This window comes from Pagrus pagrus, assembly GCF_965226575.1.
Source record: "Pagrus pagrus genome assembly, chromosome: 1".
NCBI classification, from domain to species: domain Eukaryota; kingdom Metazoa; phylum Chordata; class Actinopteri; order Spariformes; family Sparidae; genus Pagrus; species Pagrus pagrus.
The window spans coordinates 15,687,403-15,706,190 of record NC_140185.1 but is presented as its reverse complement, the minus strand read 5'-3'; the positions used below and the strand labels follow the sequence as shown (position 1 = coordinate 15,706,190).

The 18,788-nt window shown below is 40.8% G+C and overlaps 1 protein-coding gene across 6 annotated transcripts in view; it reads left to right on the top strand.

Moving 5' to 3' along the window:
* Positions 1 to 18,788, top strand: part of nav2a (neuron navigator 2a) — a 220,004-nt gene that overhangs the window by 95,686 nt on the left and 105,530 nt on the right. For 2 of the 6 annotated variants that reach the window (XM_084354884.1, XM_084354886.1), the window contains exon 1: positions 18,222 to 18,703. The exons of 2 other annotated variants lie outside the window; for them this stretch is intronic. In XM_084354884.1, coding sequence (XP_084211010.1) covers positions 18,488 to 18,703 — 216 coding nt within the window. In that variant the 5' untranslated portion in view covers positions 18,222 to 18,487. Of the gene's footprint in view, positions 1 to 18,219; positions 18,704 to 18,788 lie in introns of those variants that run through there. 2 more of the 6 variants (XM_084354883.1, XM_084354885.1) reach the window with 2 other exon arrangements.

Genomic DNA, 18,788 nt, shown 5'->3' with positions numbered 1-18,788 from the left:
TTCTCGTTTCCTCCCTCGCCTTTCTCTCTCTGCCTTTCCATCCTCTCTTCCTTGCCCTCACAGCATTCCTCTGTCCATCTCCATCCTCTCTCCCTCTATTTATTTAGGCATTTTGCCTTTCGGCCGTCTTGTGTGATATTTTCATAGCTATTTAGATCGGGTGTCTTCTTCGGGTATCTGTCTATCTCTCTAATTCTCCATCCTTCTCTTTTGTATCTAACGCTGACTCTCTACTGTTTGCCTCTTTCCGTTGCAACGATCACCCGCTGTCGCCTAGTGTGTCTGCTTTGTGCTGATGAGAAGGTGCAGGCCTGGCCTCTTTATCTGTCACAGTCACCTCACTGTGAGTATATCTGCTGAGGGTAAAGGCAAACCAAGGATATCCACTAGTAAAACAACCGCAGAGAAACACAACAAAGCTCCTTTTTCAAGTTTTAACCTTTGCTATGCAACATTTTAGCTCCTCTATGAAACACTCCAGTGGGAGCTGGAAGCAGGATCAGTATTCTAATCATGAGGAGTGCTACACAGCCTGTGAAAGCTTTTGAATAATGTCTCCTGTGGCTCTGAAGAAGCTTTACCAAGTCTGAGAAAACAACCCTGATGAAATCATCAGAGTCATCTTGGCTTATGCCATGGCATAAGATGTTCATGGCATAGGGATGGTTGTATGATTACAGATTTGGTTGTGTGAGGATTCAAATACTGTGAATTGACAATATTGCACCACATCTGTAAAATCTGGGTCTTCTTGTGAATCCACTGTCTGAAAAACACCTTAAGGGATTTTTTTTTAAATTTGGCACAAACGTCCACTCAAGGATGAACTGAATCTGGTGGTCAAAGGTCAAGGTCACTGTGACTTCATGACCTCCCATCCTCGCAACATAAACATCTCATGAACGTCCACGGACACTTGGACATGAGGATGAAATGATTTTAGTGGTCAAGGGTCAAAGTCAAGATCAAGGTCACTGTGACCTCACAAGTCGGACACATTGGAGCTTTCAGAGAATTCAGAAGATCCCTGTTGCGAATAACGACTGGGTTGTTTGACGTTAATTGTATTTACAAATCGGAAACTGCAATTGAGAGGAGGAGTTTGTAAGACGTGGGTATTGAACAGGCCTGAGTGTCTTACTAAAGACATTAACAAGTTGTAGGTTGAATGATTCTGGGTTTATTGAACGTGATCCATCAAAGGTGAGGTTAAAAGTCAAGACATGTCATCAACTATTGCAATGTTGATTTTGACCTTATATGTCCCCCTTACCTGTTTGCATGTTTTAAATGAACATGCAGGGTCAAGTTTCACAAAACTTACAATACGGACTGGTCAATGAAAAAACAGAACAAATATAATCTAAGTATTTGCAAGGTTTACTTTAAACATCAGCTCACAGGTAATCATAATTGCAGCAGCAGGTAGAAACATTACTTGTTTAAAATGTATAGAATACTTTTCATCCAACTCATCACCTTGACGTTGTGCCTAAATGAAAAATTTAATAAAAATGTATAAAAAAAGAAGTCAGGTTGAATCAAATTGAATTTTATTTCAGGCCTTGAGGCGAATAAAAGCTGCAAACCTTGAACGCCTCATTCAACCTTCTACATTTTTTAAACGTTCAACATTCAGTATTCAGTGAATGCACGCTTTAGAATATCAAGTCAGAATATAAAAAACAGACACTGCTGCTCTATGGCCTTCAGCACGCCTCTTCAGCTGAGTCCTACTCAATCCTTTACCCCTTGTTGTCATCACAAGGATAAACACACTCATCCTCTGTGTCTTTCCTTTCCCTCTCCGTGCCCTGTGCTGCTGTATCTGTGGCTGAATGTTTGGCATTGGGTTGGCATGAATTCTGTGCAGAAAACAGGATTAGCGTAGAGTGAAGAGTGGGCGACGTGGAGTGGGTGCCTTCCTGACCCAGCACGCTGTCAGAGGCAGACCGGGCACACGCACTAAGCTCTTTAAAGGATTGCTTACTGATAAAGAGCACACCTTCTAATCTGATCTCCAGATTGCCACTGTCAGAAACAGTGGAGGTGCATTCAAAGTGGCACCTGCTGCAAGAAAAGCACCACTGGCTCGCTGAACAGCAAGCGAGTTGTTATTACTTTCGGTTGAATGAGTAGTCAAGGACAATGTCATTAGGATTTGAATGTGAATGATGCAGGGTTTGATTTGAAATGCAACAACTGTGTTATTCAGGTTTAGATAATTTGATTTTCCTAATCTTGTTTGGATGTTAATGAAAGTAACAAAACCAAGTAACAGCAGGTATGTGTGTGGTTTTGGTTTGATAACCAGCTAGAGAAGCGACATTTCGTTTGAAAACAACAATGGCTACAGCATCTGTTGTATATGGAGTATATTTAATTAAAAGAAGAGCCCTTATGTATGGAAGCCCTGAACGGTCATTGGTTGTGTACTCCCTCCTTTTTCCCGCAATAACGAGTAAAATTTGATGTTAATTAAGTCAACATCACAGAATAACAAGTGATGCTTTCCTAAGATAAGATAAGAAGATAATTTGAAATATTGAATTGAAGGATTTAAGTAGATGTTGAAGTACTTTTTTAATAATTTGGTACCTTTTAAATCCAAGTTAAGACTGTAAATTTGTAACATTTAATGTTCCGTCACAATGCTGGTAAATCTTTTTTTTTTATGTGGAGTCTTATGAATCAACGTTTTGGCAGGTTTTTTATTCTGAAAATAAAACACTTTTATGCTGCATATCACAAGATTATATGTTCTGTTCTTCCATCCAAACAGCATTACCACGTTCTCATGAGACACATGAAAGGAATAAGAGAACGAGCTTTCTTGTACTGAGTTTCTTGTTGCATCTGTTACACTAACCGCAGATTTCTCTGGAGTGCACCAGTGTAAAGAAGGTGGTGAAAGCATCCGCATTTCAACAGAGTAACCTTCGCCCACAATCTCTTACACAGTGTGAGAGCTGGGGAGGTGCATTCAGACTATCGCGACTGTGGGCCTCGGTGCCTCTGTGTGGAGTCAGATTCATCACGGCCAAATTGGCTCACGTTGAGCTGTGGTGAGAACGCTGCAGACCTTTTTAGCTTTATTCTGGGGAGTTTCCGCTCCCAGCCTCCATCGGTAGTTTGGCCAGTTAACGGCTCTGAATAGTGATGTTGATGCTTTAATGCCAAGTGTGTGTGTATGTGTGTTTCCATCTGAGCCCTCCACAAACTGCACTCTTTGAAACACAGAACAACATGTGCATAACTTCACACACACACACACACACACACACACACACACACACACACACACACACTGTCCATTCTATCCGTTGTGTCCGTAAATGCTTTGCTGTACAGAGTTCAGTTTTCTAGTGTTTGGGCAGGATGCTGCTCTTTGTTTCACCCAGCACCAGCTTGTGGTGCAGCTCGTCTATTAGAAACATCCCTGCCAACCTCTGCCAAATTAGAGCCTTTAATTGCTGTTCCATTTTGTGGCTTGGAGTCAATGTGTTTCCTCTTTCCAAGCTGTTAGGCTTTGAACATTTAAAAGTCCTGCTTTCAAACTTATAATGTTTTTTTACAACATTTCATAAAATCCCGTTTGTAACCCTTGAGTTTCCATCAAAGCCTCGAGGCAGGAAATGAGGCCTTAGACTTGATTTCCTCTCTCCCTATCCAGTATGCTTACATTAGGACTCTTATTTGTTGTTTGTGGTGGTGCTAATTTCCTGTTTGCCTGCGTATGTTTGTCCCACAAAGTGTCTGTTGGTATGAACGGATCATAAGTTTCTCTTTGTTAAAACAGGTGTGTGAGTACTTCACATTCAGTTTGAATTGGCCTTTTTTTAGGTTTTATTGGCTTTACATCACCGTGCAAACAGCATTACCTATCAAGTGGAAGCTGTGAGTAAGTGGGGCTACGCTGGGTGGGCAGCACTTGGCAGCACATCTCAGCCTTGACACCCCGCAGGCAGAAACAGGCCGTAAACGTGAAGGGTGGCTCCCCCAATGATTTCAGCTGGTCGGGGGCCAAACACACCTCCCTGTTTACTGATACGGTTTCTCAAGTTTGCCTTTCTGCTGTTGAATGATGAATTAACTTTTGACTTATTGATTTTAACGTCTTGTCTCCGCCTCAACTTTCTCTTTCCCCTCTGGACGGTAGTTCAAAGCTGTTACGTGTGCTGTTCTGCAACATCAAGCTTTCCTCATAATTATTTTGCAGGATTTTTTATGTGTTTCAGTTGTTTTATGACTCGGTTGTACCTAAATCATTAAAAGCACTAGAGGTTTAACAGAGGAATGGGAAGGTGAGTCGATAAATATGTCTTTCAACCGTCTCAGGGAGTGAAATTAATGGATATTACAGATTTTGAAATCTAAAAGAAGTTTTTGGGAGAATTCCCTATTAAAATTTAAAGCATTGCTTTTGTATAACTGCCCATGACTAACATGTACTTCTCTTTTCTCCTTTTCTCTTCCTGCTCCCGATCTGTCCTTCCTGTGCGATGCTGTGACCTTCTTGTCGCAGGTAAGAAGTGCTTTTGTTTGCTTGCCCGTGTTATTTCCTCAGCTGCTTTCAGATTCAGCTGAGCGTGAGTTTCTGTCAAACACTGGGTCTCTCAACAGTAGCTCACATATGTGTGCCAGATGGAGGGTTGAGCACAGTAAGAGGGTGCTGTGAGATGAATCTTAAAGTGTGTGTGTGTACTGTATGTGCACATTGACGCAACCCATCTGCGCTACTGTGTGTGTCAGCATGTGCGCACAAGCGTTGGAGTATTTTGTGGAGAGTACCCACCCACAGGGGTCTGTCAGGGCGGAGGAGCTTCCTGTGAGTTAAGCTCGTAGTGACAACTGCACAACTTTAAAAGTAAACATAATAAAAGAGACTTTGTATGTTGTGGATAATGTAAAGATGAGGTAATGAAAGTGTTAAAGGTTATATTATTCTTGGCTAAAAATCACAACTACTGCAAATAACATCTCTTTTCTCCCCACATGGACTTTCCTGAACTCGATACCTTTGCTTTCCACTGTCCTATTATGTCAGCCTCCTACATTTGCTGCGTTGTATAAGCACTGACTGATGTCGAGTATGTGTGGTGAGCAACATTGTTCAGAATGCTATGATATATACACATGGCTCTTACTTTACTATCACTCCAAGGATGTCCGTTTTGAGCTCGCCTCACGAGCTTGGGATGAAAAAACACTCGACAGGTCTTCCAAACTAAACAACAAAATACATTGTCTGCCTTCTAAAGCAGCTTGTAAGTGTTTCCTGATGTGACGCGTCCATTGGCGAGACAACATGGTTTCTCAGTGTCTACCAAAAGCCCTTACACATCACATAACAAACATATTTTCTGACCTGACACCTTTATGATTAAGCTTTGGTTCAGTTAAGGCACAAAACTGACGTGGTTAGGAAAAGATCATGGTTAAAAGAAACCAACATTGACTTTTAGTAGAAAACATGAAGCAAAATGAAGTCTCAGGCTTGGACAACCCAATGCATCTATTCCAACGTCCTCACTATTAACTTTTTTGTCTGTTGTAAAGTCATGCTACTTTCGCCTTTGCTCCATGGAAGACAAACGCGGTGAGTCACACCAGAAAGAGATTTAAAACTGAACATATGAATAAGAAGTGGAGAATTAGATGCTGCTGCAGGACTTGTTTGCAAATTTTGTATGGACAATTACTATTATAAGACACTTTTTTCCACAGTGTAAAACTCACCGTTGGGATCCGCTGTAAATTAAATGAATGCAAGCTGGACATACCTGCTTTTCTCTGCGAAGAAAACAATCAATTTTACAGGAACCTGCACGCCTGCAGGGGACAAGTGTTTGATATTAGTGTGATTCTGGGTGGAGTATCACTTCAAGTTTTACTGCCCTATAAACAGCACAACTCGTATTGTGTGGTGGAGCACTTCGGTTTCCTGAGATTTACATTTGCATCTAAATATGATGCTTCTATTGAGTTTTATACATTAAGTTACCTGGAACAGATAAAAACAACTGACTACACAGCCCAGTTGCCAGAATAAAATGTTGATGTTTCTGCAAACCAGAAACGTGTAATAAGCTACATGCCATATTGACATTTCTAAAATACATGTCGTATCATGTTCACATCACATTTTCATGACCTGTCTTTCATATTGCGAGGTGGAGGGTGATGGTACTGGAGTTACATTACAGGTGACTGGTGACCAAAGCAGGTAAACTGTATTAAGTCACATCTTTTCCTCACCCTAACCATGTGGCTTTTGTGCCTAAACCTAACCAAACCATAAGCACAGGGTTGTCACAACTAAAGATTGAAAATTGAAACTAACGAAAGGTAAAGTTGCAACACGATGAAATGTATAGTTTCAACACATTCGTGGCTTGCAGAAACATACAATGCCAACATTTATTCTGACGATTTGTTAGGCCTACATGGGGGATGATATGCCAATCATGTAGATAGTTTTGAATCCTGAGTGTTGAAAATGTCTGGCCTCGAAATATGACTTTAAATGTCTTCCAGTATTTACAAATGACTTAAACTGCCTGAAGTATCCTGAGCTTCAAACAACAGAAAGGTCACATTGTGCTCACACTCATTGCACTTTCACACTTGTGGTAATGGAGCCAAGTAGAAGATCATAGGAGCATTCTTATTTCTGCAGTGTTGAGGAACTACACCGCATGCAAATGCTGACTGTTTAGTAGCCTCTGATGAATAATGCATCGGCGCAAACAATCACCTCGGAAAAACCCGAACAAAATTCCCAGCACTTTGTTTGGTGAATCCCATTAGCATTTTATTTTTTATCTTTCTGCAATCTACTAATCCGTGATCTCTGCTCCCTTCAGTCCGTGCTTTCAGTCTGCCAGCAATGCAGTTTCCTCTAGCTGGCCCAGCCTCTCTGTAAATATGTTTGTTGATGGAAAGAAAACGTTAAGGTTGCAGGGATACACTGAAATCCCTGTTTATTCCTTTGTATACATTGGATGTTTTTATTCCTTCAGTCTAGTCTATTTTATCTAGCAGTTGACATGTTTTTTAGTTGCAGGCATCAACAAGCATTCTATTAATAATGCTCTGTTGGATATACTGTGTCGGTACTGTATGTACTGCATGACTGGGCTTGATGCTTGTATAATAGCACTGGGAGCCTGAGTTTGTGGGAAATCGTCATCTGCTGTATTTTTTTTTTTACTCGTTAAATTTTTCATCCTTGCATCCAAACCGCCTGCTAATGAGCCATTAGTTGTTTACATGTGCTCTAGAAAGTTCTGTTGGATAAGGCTCGTTGTGGATGTATGGGCTTTGGTAATGAGCTTTGTATTCTCATGTGGCCACACAGCTCAGGGAGAAACATGTATGTAAAAGGAGTAGTTTTAAATATGCAAGTACATTCTAGGTGTCTCCTCATTACCAATCTGTCTCTTTAATGTCAGAGAAACTGCAACTTTGACTGCAAAGTTTTCTGACTTAAAATGTACGTTTGCATCAATCTGCTTTCATAAACTGTTTGGATTTGTCTAAAAAAAAAAAGCTGAAAGAAAACAAAATAAGAAGTATGCTCTAATGAGGGAGAAACAATGGCGCAAGAAAGGGCTGACAGACACATCATTCTGAGTTTAATCCTGTTTAATATTGTTGTTTTTGCGCGTCTCTTGACAAAATGAAAACATCCCATGGGGTGTGTTTGTGTGGACAGAGGAGATGAATTACTTACAAAATAGCTGTAATGGCATCTTAGTTAGGAAGCGGCAGTGAAATTAAGGTGATATGTGGCTTTTGTACTTGAGGCTAATCATGCTTCTTTAGGTTGCTTGGGACAAAAACATTTGCTGATTAAATGTCATGTAATGGAACTTCATGATGGACCAGAGTAACACATGTCACATATTCACACAACACTATATTTAATAGAAACGTGAAGCGATTTGCATTATATTTGGCAAACTTCTTGGTCAGAAACATGTCTAATGTTGCCATACCTGCCATGTTTCCCCAGCTTTTATCAATCTTTGTTCAATGTCCACAATTAGAGTGATTACTAACTCCACCAATACACAGGAGAGTGTTTACAGGTCTTAGGGAGTACTACTGCACATGTGAGCACCTAATAACAAGCTGAGCTAAGCAAAAACTCATTTAATTTTTCCGATCAGTCAAAGTATGAGGCTTCAGTGCAAGTTTTCCTGAACTATTCCACAACTTATTTTCAATTCAGGAATGATAAATCTGTGAAAAAATCATTTTGTCATGTTGAGCCACATGTCTTGACAGTTTAGGTTTCCACCTCTAACAGTACATCAGTGTCAGGAGTTTGTTTCCCAAATCCACCTTGTCATCCTGTGTGCACCTTCAAAGTAAATCTACAAATCACGTTTATGGAATCCACTTTTTACAGCCAAAAGAAAAGACATTTATTAAACCAGGACATGTGCAGATAAGAATGACTTTCCATCCCTCAGCTCTCTGTCCTTTACACTGCATCTCCTTCTCTTCTCTCTCTTCTGACCCCTCCTCAAGCTGTTCTGATCTACATCTCTGTTTCCTTTCCCTCTTCTCTTTCTCTCTTTTCTCCAAACCATATCCGACCTCATCTGTCTCCCTTTTCTGTCCTATTTCGTCAGTGAGAAAAAAGCAGTAAGTGGTTTTATGTCACAGCAGTTGGGGGGTAATTGCTATTTAAGCCTCGGGGCTCACATAACACCGGCTGGTTTATTGCAACCGTGTTACGTGACACAATTTTTTAATCTTACCCATATTGATTATTCTCTTTCTCCACTCAGGAATATGATCTGATGTAGTTGAATGTGACTTGCTGGTAGAGGGGGGTGGCTGGTGTTTTTGTGTATTTAGGCCAAGCACCAGCTTCTCAGCAGGACTTAAACTGAACACTGGAAAGCATAAAGGAGGTCAGATTAGCTAATATTGACCCATGGACATTAAATATATCATCCCTGGCTTCCTGGCTCTAATTTATGCTCTCAGACATTAGTTGTCCTCTTCTTCACCCTCATTCATTCATAAAATATTCACTGCTGTCTCCTTTGTCGAGTAAGAGGGGCTAAAACAGTGCTTCATGTTTAGAAATGTTAACATCAAATAAGGGAGTCCTACAAGTTGTAACTGTATTAATTATTAGGGGGAAAAACATGTCCAGCATGTAACATGTCCACATGTAATTCCACCTTCAGCTAATAGGTATTAAATGAGCTATTAAAACCTGATTAGTGCTGGTTAATTATGCAGACTTCATTAGGGAGAGAGTAAGGAGACAGTTTATTGTGTTTCTGCTTCACCATCTCAGGCAAAAAATGACAATTTTCTGACCGAAAGTAGGGCTTTAGACCACATGGGAATATTTCCTCCTCATGTCCACACACGCATGCAGAGACAGACACACACACACACACACACACACACACACACACACACACACACACACACACACACACACACACACACACACACACCTCGAAGCTGTGGCCATGCTGACTTCTCCCGGGTTTCCTTATCTGTCACCCCAGTTTACCGCAGAGAGTCTGTTGTTTGGGTGCTGCTGTCTCCACTGTCTCGCTTTTACCCTGTGTGTCTGACTCTGTGTGGGTGTGTGCACTGTGCATGTGTGTAATGTGTGTAATTTTATCACTATGTTCCACGGTTTCTGCTGTTGTTCACGCTACACAGGTTGTGTTGTCTTTTTGCGATGAGGTCGAGATCTTCATGCGTGTTTCTGCTCTACTTCTTCCACTTTTGTCTTTTTGGGGACCGATATGATTTTTAAACCTTGTAAGTGAGGACATTTTGTCAGCTCTTTAAAGGACCAAATCTTGATTTTTATGGCAAAGTTTAAATTCGGGTTAAGATTGAGGTTCAGGTAAGGGCTGGCGATTAGAGCTGACAGACTGCGTCGTGTAAATGATGATCCTCATTAGTGTGTATCTGTGCAAATAATCTTGACTGTACTGATTGAACTATCAGGTCTCACATGTGTCCTAAAATCTTATTTTCTTTACACAAGAATGGTAAGATTTTATTTCTAGAATTAATTTCATCTTATTATATCTTGGTATTCAAATGTAGAAATAGTTTGAATGGGCCGGGGCCCTCATTTCCTGTCTTCTATCCACTGTCATTATCTAACGAAGGCATAAAACCCTGAAAAGGACCAATTTAACAAAGTGTAAAGATAGTGACACAAGAAGAGAAAGCGCACTGCGAGCAAGTGCAATTACACCGTTAGTCTGTTGGCAGAATTTGTTCTCGTCTTGAAGGATAATTATGGTTTATAATGACTTGGGTTTTTTGTTTAATATTTTTGCTATCATTCCTATAGTACTTGTAATCGTATACTAGCAGTTGTAACATTATCTATTGGCCATTGACCACGTTTATTGCTGGGATCTAGAAATAAGGTGTCAGAGTGAGATAATCTGATGGGTTGGAAACAAAGCTACAGGTCTGCCAAACCTACTCAGAAGAAAAAGTGGAGGTGAACAGTCAACTGATAACCCAAACTCTCTGTTGTTAACATCAGTCTTAGTTTAATATCAACTCCCTGCTGTTCCCACTGTAGTTGTGCACACACACAGTTTTTTTCAATGCAATAAGGGATTATCTCTGACATTTCAGATATGCTCACTTTCTGTTTTCCCTCCAAATAAAGTGGTTTAGATACTCTGGCTGAACTGTTGTTTCCAACCTGTCTGATTGTATGACTGCTCGAGTTTCTTTCCCTGTTGTGATGCTGCTGTGGTCCCAGATCACAGCAACTACTTTGATGTTTAAAATGTTACAATAACTGATTATCATGACTAGAAAAGATGGCCAAAACTATGAAAATAACATCCCAGTTGGTAGAAACTGAAATTTCCCTTTAAAAATAAAAAGCTGTACAGACTGATGAAATGAATTGTTAAGATGGCTGTATTTAGTGAGTGTGTGTGTGTGTGTGTGTGTGTGTGTGTGTGTGTGTGTGTGTGTGTGGTGTGCGTGTGTTTGTGTCTGTGTGTGTGTGGTGATCTGCTCTCTCTGAACAGACAGTCAGCTCACACTGATGACCTGTCTAGGTGACTTGTGACAGGAAAGTGACAGCATGTCCCCCCGTTGCCCCAGAGACCCATTTAGATCTCGCACACATACGCCCACAGACACACGCATGCACACACACACGCGCCACAGCTGGAGCTAGGCGAGGGCAAAAACACACTCAGCAGGATCCAAACTGGCACACACACTCGCTCTCCTGTCAGCTGACTATCCTTATTCACTCAGCCGTGTATCGAAGTCTCATTTCATGTTTCATAAACAAACAGGTCTCGTTTCTCCTCCTTCAGCTCATCCTCCTGTGCTGATTTGTGTTGAATATGTAGTAGGTGTGTTGTTGTGGTTTCTGTGTGTGTGTGGTTGTCCTGACACTGTGCTGTGTGTGTTGTGTTACCCAGCGTCACTTGAGCCATGCCAGAGCCCTGCTGGGCTTCATGGACTCGGCTCCTCTCCCCTCTGCGATCTAGCCTTACAGCACTGCCACTGTTCATTATCGTAAATAACTTTGTCTGCGTGTTTGTGTGTGTGCGTATGTGTGCGTAAGGAAATAGACCAGTGTGTGTAGGTCAAGTTGTAGATCCTGTGCTGTCACGGTGGAAATGTCAGGCCGTTGCTCCAGTTAGCCCTGCTCTTGTCAGTGAGAGCCCACTCGTTCTGCTCTGCTAACTCTGCTAATGAAAACAATCAGGAAAGGAAGGGACTGGGACTGGGACTGTGCCTGTGCGTGTGTGTGTGTGTGTGTGTGTGTGTGTGTGTGTGTGTTTTTGTGTGGTTTCACTTCATTTGTGGTGCATAAATATATAGTGGTAGAACTGGCTGGGTGAAGATATTGGAGAGGGATCTGCGACAGAAGACTGATTGAATACATACATGTTGATACTGCCCTAATATCATACAATGGAATTTGAAAAATATATTTTCACAGATAATAAATCAGACACTTCAGAGTTATTGATTTTGCACCGTACTCTGTACTCTCTTAAATCAATTTTTGTTTTCTCAGTTTATATTTGGCCCTCTGAAATCTGTGGCAAAGCAAAAAATAAATAAATCTAAGAAAATTTGAGAACACTGAAGTTGCTGGAAGTCGCTGAACTTTCACTTATTTATTTTTGATCCAACTGTGAAACTCAAATAGTGTACGACACCATCAAGGCTACACAGTGCTCTAAACTTGTAATCTTAATATAAAGACAAAAAAAAAAGAAAGTAGCTACAAGGAACTTTCTCTTTTTTGTTGATTCTGAAGCCCCTCTGTGGAACGAAGCGGTATGAGCAAGTCTTGGCTCATACATATCTTGTTCTGAGTAGTGCAAGCACGTATTACTTTTCTTTTTAATCACAGCTTTTTGCATGATACTTGGCAATGAGGTAATGCATCTATTTTAGGCCTTGTAGGATTAATAACTATACTATGATGATGGTGAAACTAGGTAAACCATGTTTAGCAACGCTCATTAACCTAGGTTACAGCTAATAGATTTGCTTGCTAGATAATAATTTTGTTGAGAAAGATGAAGTTATCAACATTTGCTGGTAATGTTAAGTGTTTGTGGGGAATCCGACCTAGTGACAGGCATTAAGAATAACTTAATAGAAATAGCCTGTCTTCTCTCTGCTGGTCTCATTTTCATATGTAGGTCATATAGAGGCATCAGTATGGTTCCCTGTCTGGTTAAAACTCATTTTGGTACGTTTAATAACTACCCTATGGTGGCCACGATGTTTTGAGAATACCTAAATCTTTGCTGAAAATGTAAGGCTATTCTAGATGAATTGTGCCAAATATCAAGTGACTCATGATCGATGAGTCATAAGCACTTTATAATGTTCCTGTAATACTACCTGTACTGCCACCTACCAAAAATGGAGTACATATGTGAATGTCATGTCATCTTAATTTGGTTGCAATCACAAAAAGGTCTATAAGAATTTGGTATTGACCATTCCTGCAATTATGTGGAAACTACATGGGATATAAGGGGAGTGTTAGAGGAGTGGTAAAAGGATGCCTTGAAACACAGAATGAAACATCTGCTCGGGCACACGGGCCAAGACCTTAAATGTTTCATAATTGGCTACATGATGGTGTAAAAAAAACCCCTACTATTAACTTGGTTCTTGTCCATGAGCTTCTTTTTAACTCAAATGGAAACATTAGTTCCTGGGCAGAGATACATATTTGCACCATAAGGCTGTGCTTAGCAACAGTACAGGTGACACAGTAGACACAGTGGGGGTGGTGACATCACAGCAAATGCAGTGAAGTTGAACCTGCAACACTTTGTAATGATATCTGTTTTTAGATTACTTTGTTGTTTGGACGGCGTATTTTTACTGTTTACATAGTGATCACTGAGAGGGAGGGTGGAATGATCGCCACCATGATACAGTCATTTTCCAGAGTTGTAATATCCTGTCTCATATATTGTTAACCTCTGTGCAGTGTTTTGGCATCTGATAAGCCTTTGAATTCATGGACGTTTTACTAAAACTGGACCTCAAAGATTGTATTTCATTGCATCACTGACACCTGAAGCAACACACCTCCTCTTGCGTGCCCCCTTGCATTTTCTTTAACTGCTGTTTTCGGTCTGAGTGCCCGGTAAGACCAAAACCCACGTCAGAGAGGATTTATCCAAAGCTGCCCACTATTAAATTTGCAGTCCTACTATATCCCTGATGTTGATAATTCAGTACTTCATTATCTATGCAGTTCATATATAACCTCTGCTGACACTAATCTCATTCTAAAGCTACAGAGCTCACAGCAAACGCCCACCACCTACCCCACACGAATGTTTATTATTCTAAGGAGAAATACAGTATAAACATAGAGCAGAGCAGGCAGTGGGTGTCCTAGTTATTACTGTCAATACCGCCCATTTACAGCCAAACTGGCTCTATTATTAGACTGCACTGTACTGTCATCAGGTATCTTCAAAGGTGGTTACATAAATCACACGTGACTGTTTTTCTTTACTGCTCTGTTAAATTCAATGTTGTAATCTGCCGAGATCTCGAACATGTTTACCATCACAAAGGATCGTAGAAAAATAATGGAAGTTTCCCTTGTTATGCTGCGTTGTGCTGTGTATGTTTTTCTTCTTTCCATTTCATAAATGACAGATTGAGATCTGAGGCTAGCGGGGTGGAGTTAATGTATTTTCCTATATGTTTCAGCCAGCAGGCCCGTGTTTGTTTTGATGTCAGGATATGGGTGTGTTTTTGAACAGAGAGGCAGCCTGGCTTTGCACATTGGACCAGATACAGCAATGTAGCCTAATATTCTGTTTAAAATTGTTTTATAAGCCCAAACTGAATAAAAAAGCACCATATAAACACCTCAATCAGAATAAATAGGCCGAACCGAATGAAATTTCAATCAGCTGCAGAGGGGTCATTCATACCTCTTCATAAACCGATCAAGATAAAAGAGGAATACCTGATGTAACATCACTTTTTGCACGTCACACAGCTGTTGTTGCATGTAAACACCAGGTTACACAGTTAACCCAAAATATAGTTTAATGACTTCAATCAGACTGAAGACGTATTGTGCATGTAAAGATACAGTAGCTATTGTCAGTAGTTTATGACAAGGTGGAATATCTGTGAACTGCAGATTGTGATTATCATATAGTAAATATGAAATTGTAGCTTCTCAAGTTAACTACTAATAACGTGCAATCTACAGCATACTGAATTTATCTCAAACATTATGTCAGGCTTATAATCTACCTTAAATGATGTTGGAACACTGCAAAGCATCCAGAATTCATTAGCGACGTGTCCAACGCTTCAAAGTCATTGAGGTTAATTAGAAACTAATCACTGCCTAACTTGGGCAGTGATTCAAAAGAAAATAGAACTTCAAATCTGTAATCACATAACATGTTTCAAATCTTTGGACCCTCAGCACCACGTCTCTACACACACCCACACATAAACTACATTAAATCATAATCAGATATTAGAATTTACATAATTTAGGATTAATGTAACAGGATTAAGATTAACATACTAAATACATTCTCTCCTGGATTAAATCATCGCTCTTATAAAATCTATGTTAAGAGTGTGTGTGTGTGTGTGTGTGTGTGTGTGTGTGTGCGTGCGCTACATCCATCTGTACTTTCTCTAATTGTATCTCCTCCTCTGGTTGGCTGCAGCATGATCTGAGATGATCTCTCCACATTGAACTGGAATACAGATCAGCACTCTATTTAGTGACTTCTGATCTGCAACGCTGCTAATTTGTTTGGTTTGAATTGTGGAAAGCAGCCACTGTGTTTATAGATGGTTTATGTGTCATTTCAAGAAAGTCAGGTTTCAGATGAAATTACTTGTTGAGTTGGATTTTTTTTTTGCCGCATTTAATTTCCGAAAACATTCTGTGCAAACATTGGTTTTCATCTCGCAGAAGGTCGTTTTTTAACCAAAACATTCCCTACTTTCTTTAGGATGCAGCTTTTTCTGACTAATATGTTAGTAAACCTGATTATCTTTGGGTTTTGACAAAACAAGCAATTTTCAGACATTGCCTTAGGAAATTATACTGGCATTCTTCACCATCAGTTAATCAAACAATTAATCATCATTGAAAATTAGCATTACTTATGGCCAAATACACGCGTTCATTTTGATATACAGTTATTTTAAGGCTGTTATGTCCTAATAAACCATGCCAAAGTTCTGTTAGAAGATGATTGAGGCTCAAATTGTTGTCCCTCTGTGGATATCTGGTGTCATCCAGGCTCTATGGCTCTCACCCAGCCGAATGACCCATAATCAAATGAAATTCACACAAGTTTCATTAAACTGCAAAGTACCCACTGTGGCTTTAAATTGATCTTGGTTTGGGAGTTAACTGTTTACAAATATACATAACAAATCTGTATGTAAATTCCTACATTAACTGGTGATGGAAGAGAAGAGGAGAGACCGCAAACCTTCCCTCCCATGTCTCTTTTTCTTCTGCAGCAGGATTTGGGTCGACACCTCGGCAGCTTCACTAAGCCTGCTGGGAGTCGGGCTGATCTGACACTAGTCCACTAATTGGCCAAACTCATACTTAAAAAAAGGGGAAGCTTAATAGAGTCAGAAGAGGGGGAGAAGACAGAGAAGAGAGTCTATTAATGCAGTATTTTCAGTGTCAGTGCCTGTTATATTGTACTTTACGAAAATGAAGAAGCAGCACTTGAAGCATGACACACTGATCAGTTGGTCAGTTAACTGTCCGTTAACTATGTAGAACTTGGTATTTTAAAATATCAAGGTGTCTCTCATTAGTGGATCGATAGGATCTCTTGTGTATTTGGCTATTTTAGCTCATGAAGCTTTTTTGGAGGGTAAAGGACTTGAGACGACCTGGTTTTGGTCTTTCCCTTTTAAATTTTGATAATTTTTCCATCATCATGATTTCATCTATTTAGTAAACCTGGTCATTCATTTCATTGTCACAGAGTTTATTATTGAATTCATACATAGACAGTGTAGAGTACAGCACATTTTTATTAGGATACATTTTAAGGTACTTCAAGTAATGTGAAAAGTCAACAGCCATGCTAGCAGCTCTTTTATGCTGTCCTAAGACACAGTGGTGCTTTGAGCTAAAGGCTAACGACAGCATGCTCACATACTCACACTTGCTGTGTTTCCATCTAATTGTTAAGCGAATGTGAAGCAAACTTTTTTTGCAGAAAGGAAAATGTGAATTAGTCACATTTCCATCAACAGGTTTGGAGCAACAAGGCTACTGAAAGCATAGTTTTGTCAAAGGTTGGCGGTGTTGGCTACGTTAACAAGAAAAATAAACAAAATCAGTTGCCTTGGCCATCTATGAGAGATTATGGGATTGGGAATTTTATGGGAATATCAAATACCAAAGAACCTGCTTATGGCGCTAGAGGAAAAGTTAAGCAATCAGCAAGGTTATTACAGTTAATCCTGAGAGGGGCATGAATGTCTGCACCGAATTTCATGGCAATCCATCCAATAGTTTTTACGGTATTTCACTCAAAACCTCAAACTCAAAACTTCATGGTGGTGCCATAGAAAATGTTAGGGGATCTCCAAAGTCTTCCAGATACATCCTCTGGGAATCATGAATATCGGTACCAAAGGTTTTGACACCCCATTCAGTAAATGTTGAATCCTTTGACCTCCTAATGCTAGATTAAAAAGCTAGGGAATCATCAGAGTCAGTAGGTTTCATCCTCTGGGGGACATGACATGACTGTCTTTACATGGTTTATTTACTGACCAAATGTAGATTATGCCCTATGTTTGGACACGTTATGCCCATGTTAGGCTTTGTAGACATCTAGGTTTTGTTAAATTACTCCTAAAATCCTTTTTTTCAACTAGATTATGATGATTTGTTACCTGCCATGGAAATTACATTGTTGTGATGTGACACACTTGGATACTGGACGAGTAGTTTGCATCATTCAAATACATTGACAGTTCTTTCACCAGCAAATGAAATGATCACACTAAACCGGCAAACCTGAGCAACAGTTTTAAGCCCGAGTCATCTTTGTATGAAAAAAAAGTGAGACATACAGATAAAAGCAGGTTGCAGGAACATACTGAGTAGATGTGTTGAGCCCTTCTCCACATATGTCAGCCCTGATCTAAGCCACACCTGCTGCTAACCACGACTTACCCAGAGAGGGAGAGGGAGAGAGGCAGAGTACAGCGTGTTTCAGGCTGTGCAGTCACAGGCTGAGCAGTCGCTGAAGCGAGCGGTCGCAGTGTCGCTGCTGCCTTTTCTTTTTTCTCTCCATTTCTCGATCTCTGTTCCCCTTCTCTCCTCTCCGCGACGGAGCTCGGTCTTTCCTCCTGTCATCCTGCAGCGATGGTCTAATTAACAGGGCTCTGTGGGAGAGGAGCTGCGCTGCTTCCTATAGGAACCTTTTGCCAAATGCTGACTCTCTGTCAGTGCTGAGAATAAATGGAGGGGAACACTCGCTCTGCCACCAGGCAACTGGGGATTCCTCTTAGTGTGAAGTGGGATTTTTGATTTTCTTTCCTGGACTTTGCAGAGTGGATTTTCTCATTTCTATCAGGACATTTTTTTAACTGAACACTCTGAGGAGGATTTGCTCTTTTCTACATGATATAAAGAGCTGAAGGAAAACAGGTGGCATTGGAGGGTTTTAAACCCCTCCACTGCATGTTGGGGAGCTCAGCTCACCCCCCTGCTGAGATCCAGCAGGAGCAGCCAAGACCTGGACACCGACAAATTACACACATTACTTAAACCAGGTGAAAACTGCGTGTGTGTTTCTTCAATCTGGTAACACCTTCGCACTCACAGAAGTATTTGGATCATATGTGAGTCTATCCAGCTGGTAGCAGGATTTCCACCTCAGCGTAAGAGGGAGGGGAGCGTGCAGTCATCAGGTGGCCCAGGGAGAAGATGCCAGCCATCCTCGTGGCCTCAAACATGAAGTCAGGACTCCCCAAACCCAAACCGGTGCACAGTGCCCTGCCCATCCCCCAGACCCACAGCAGGCCGGCAGCTCTATCGCTTCCTCCGGCACCCGTCAAGACCCACATCCCTTCGCCGGGCAAGCAGGCGGGGTCAGGATCCCCGAAAAGCACAGCAGGGCCAGAGGCTGGAATACACACTAAGGTCAGGATGTAAAACTATCACCTCCACCAATGCCTGCTGTGCCTATTGTTTCATTAGATCTCTGTTCACCTAAGTACTGCCACAG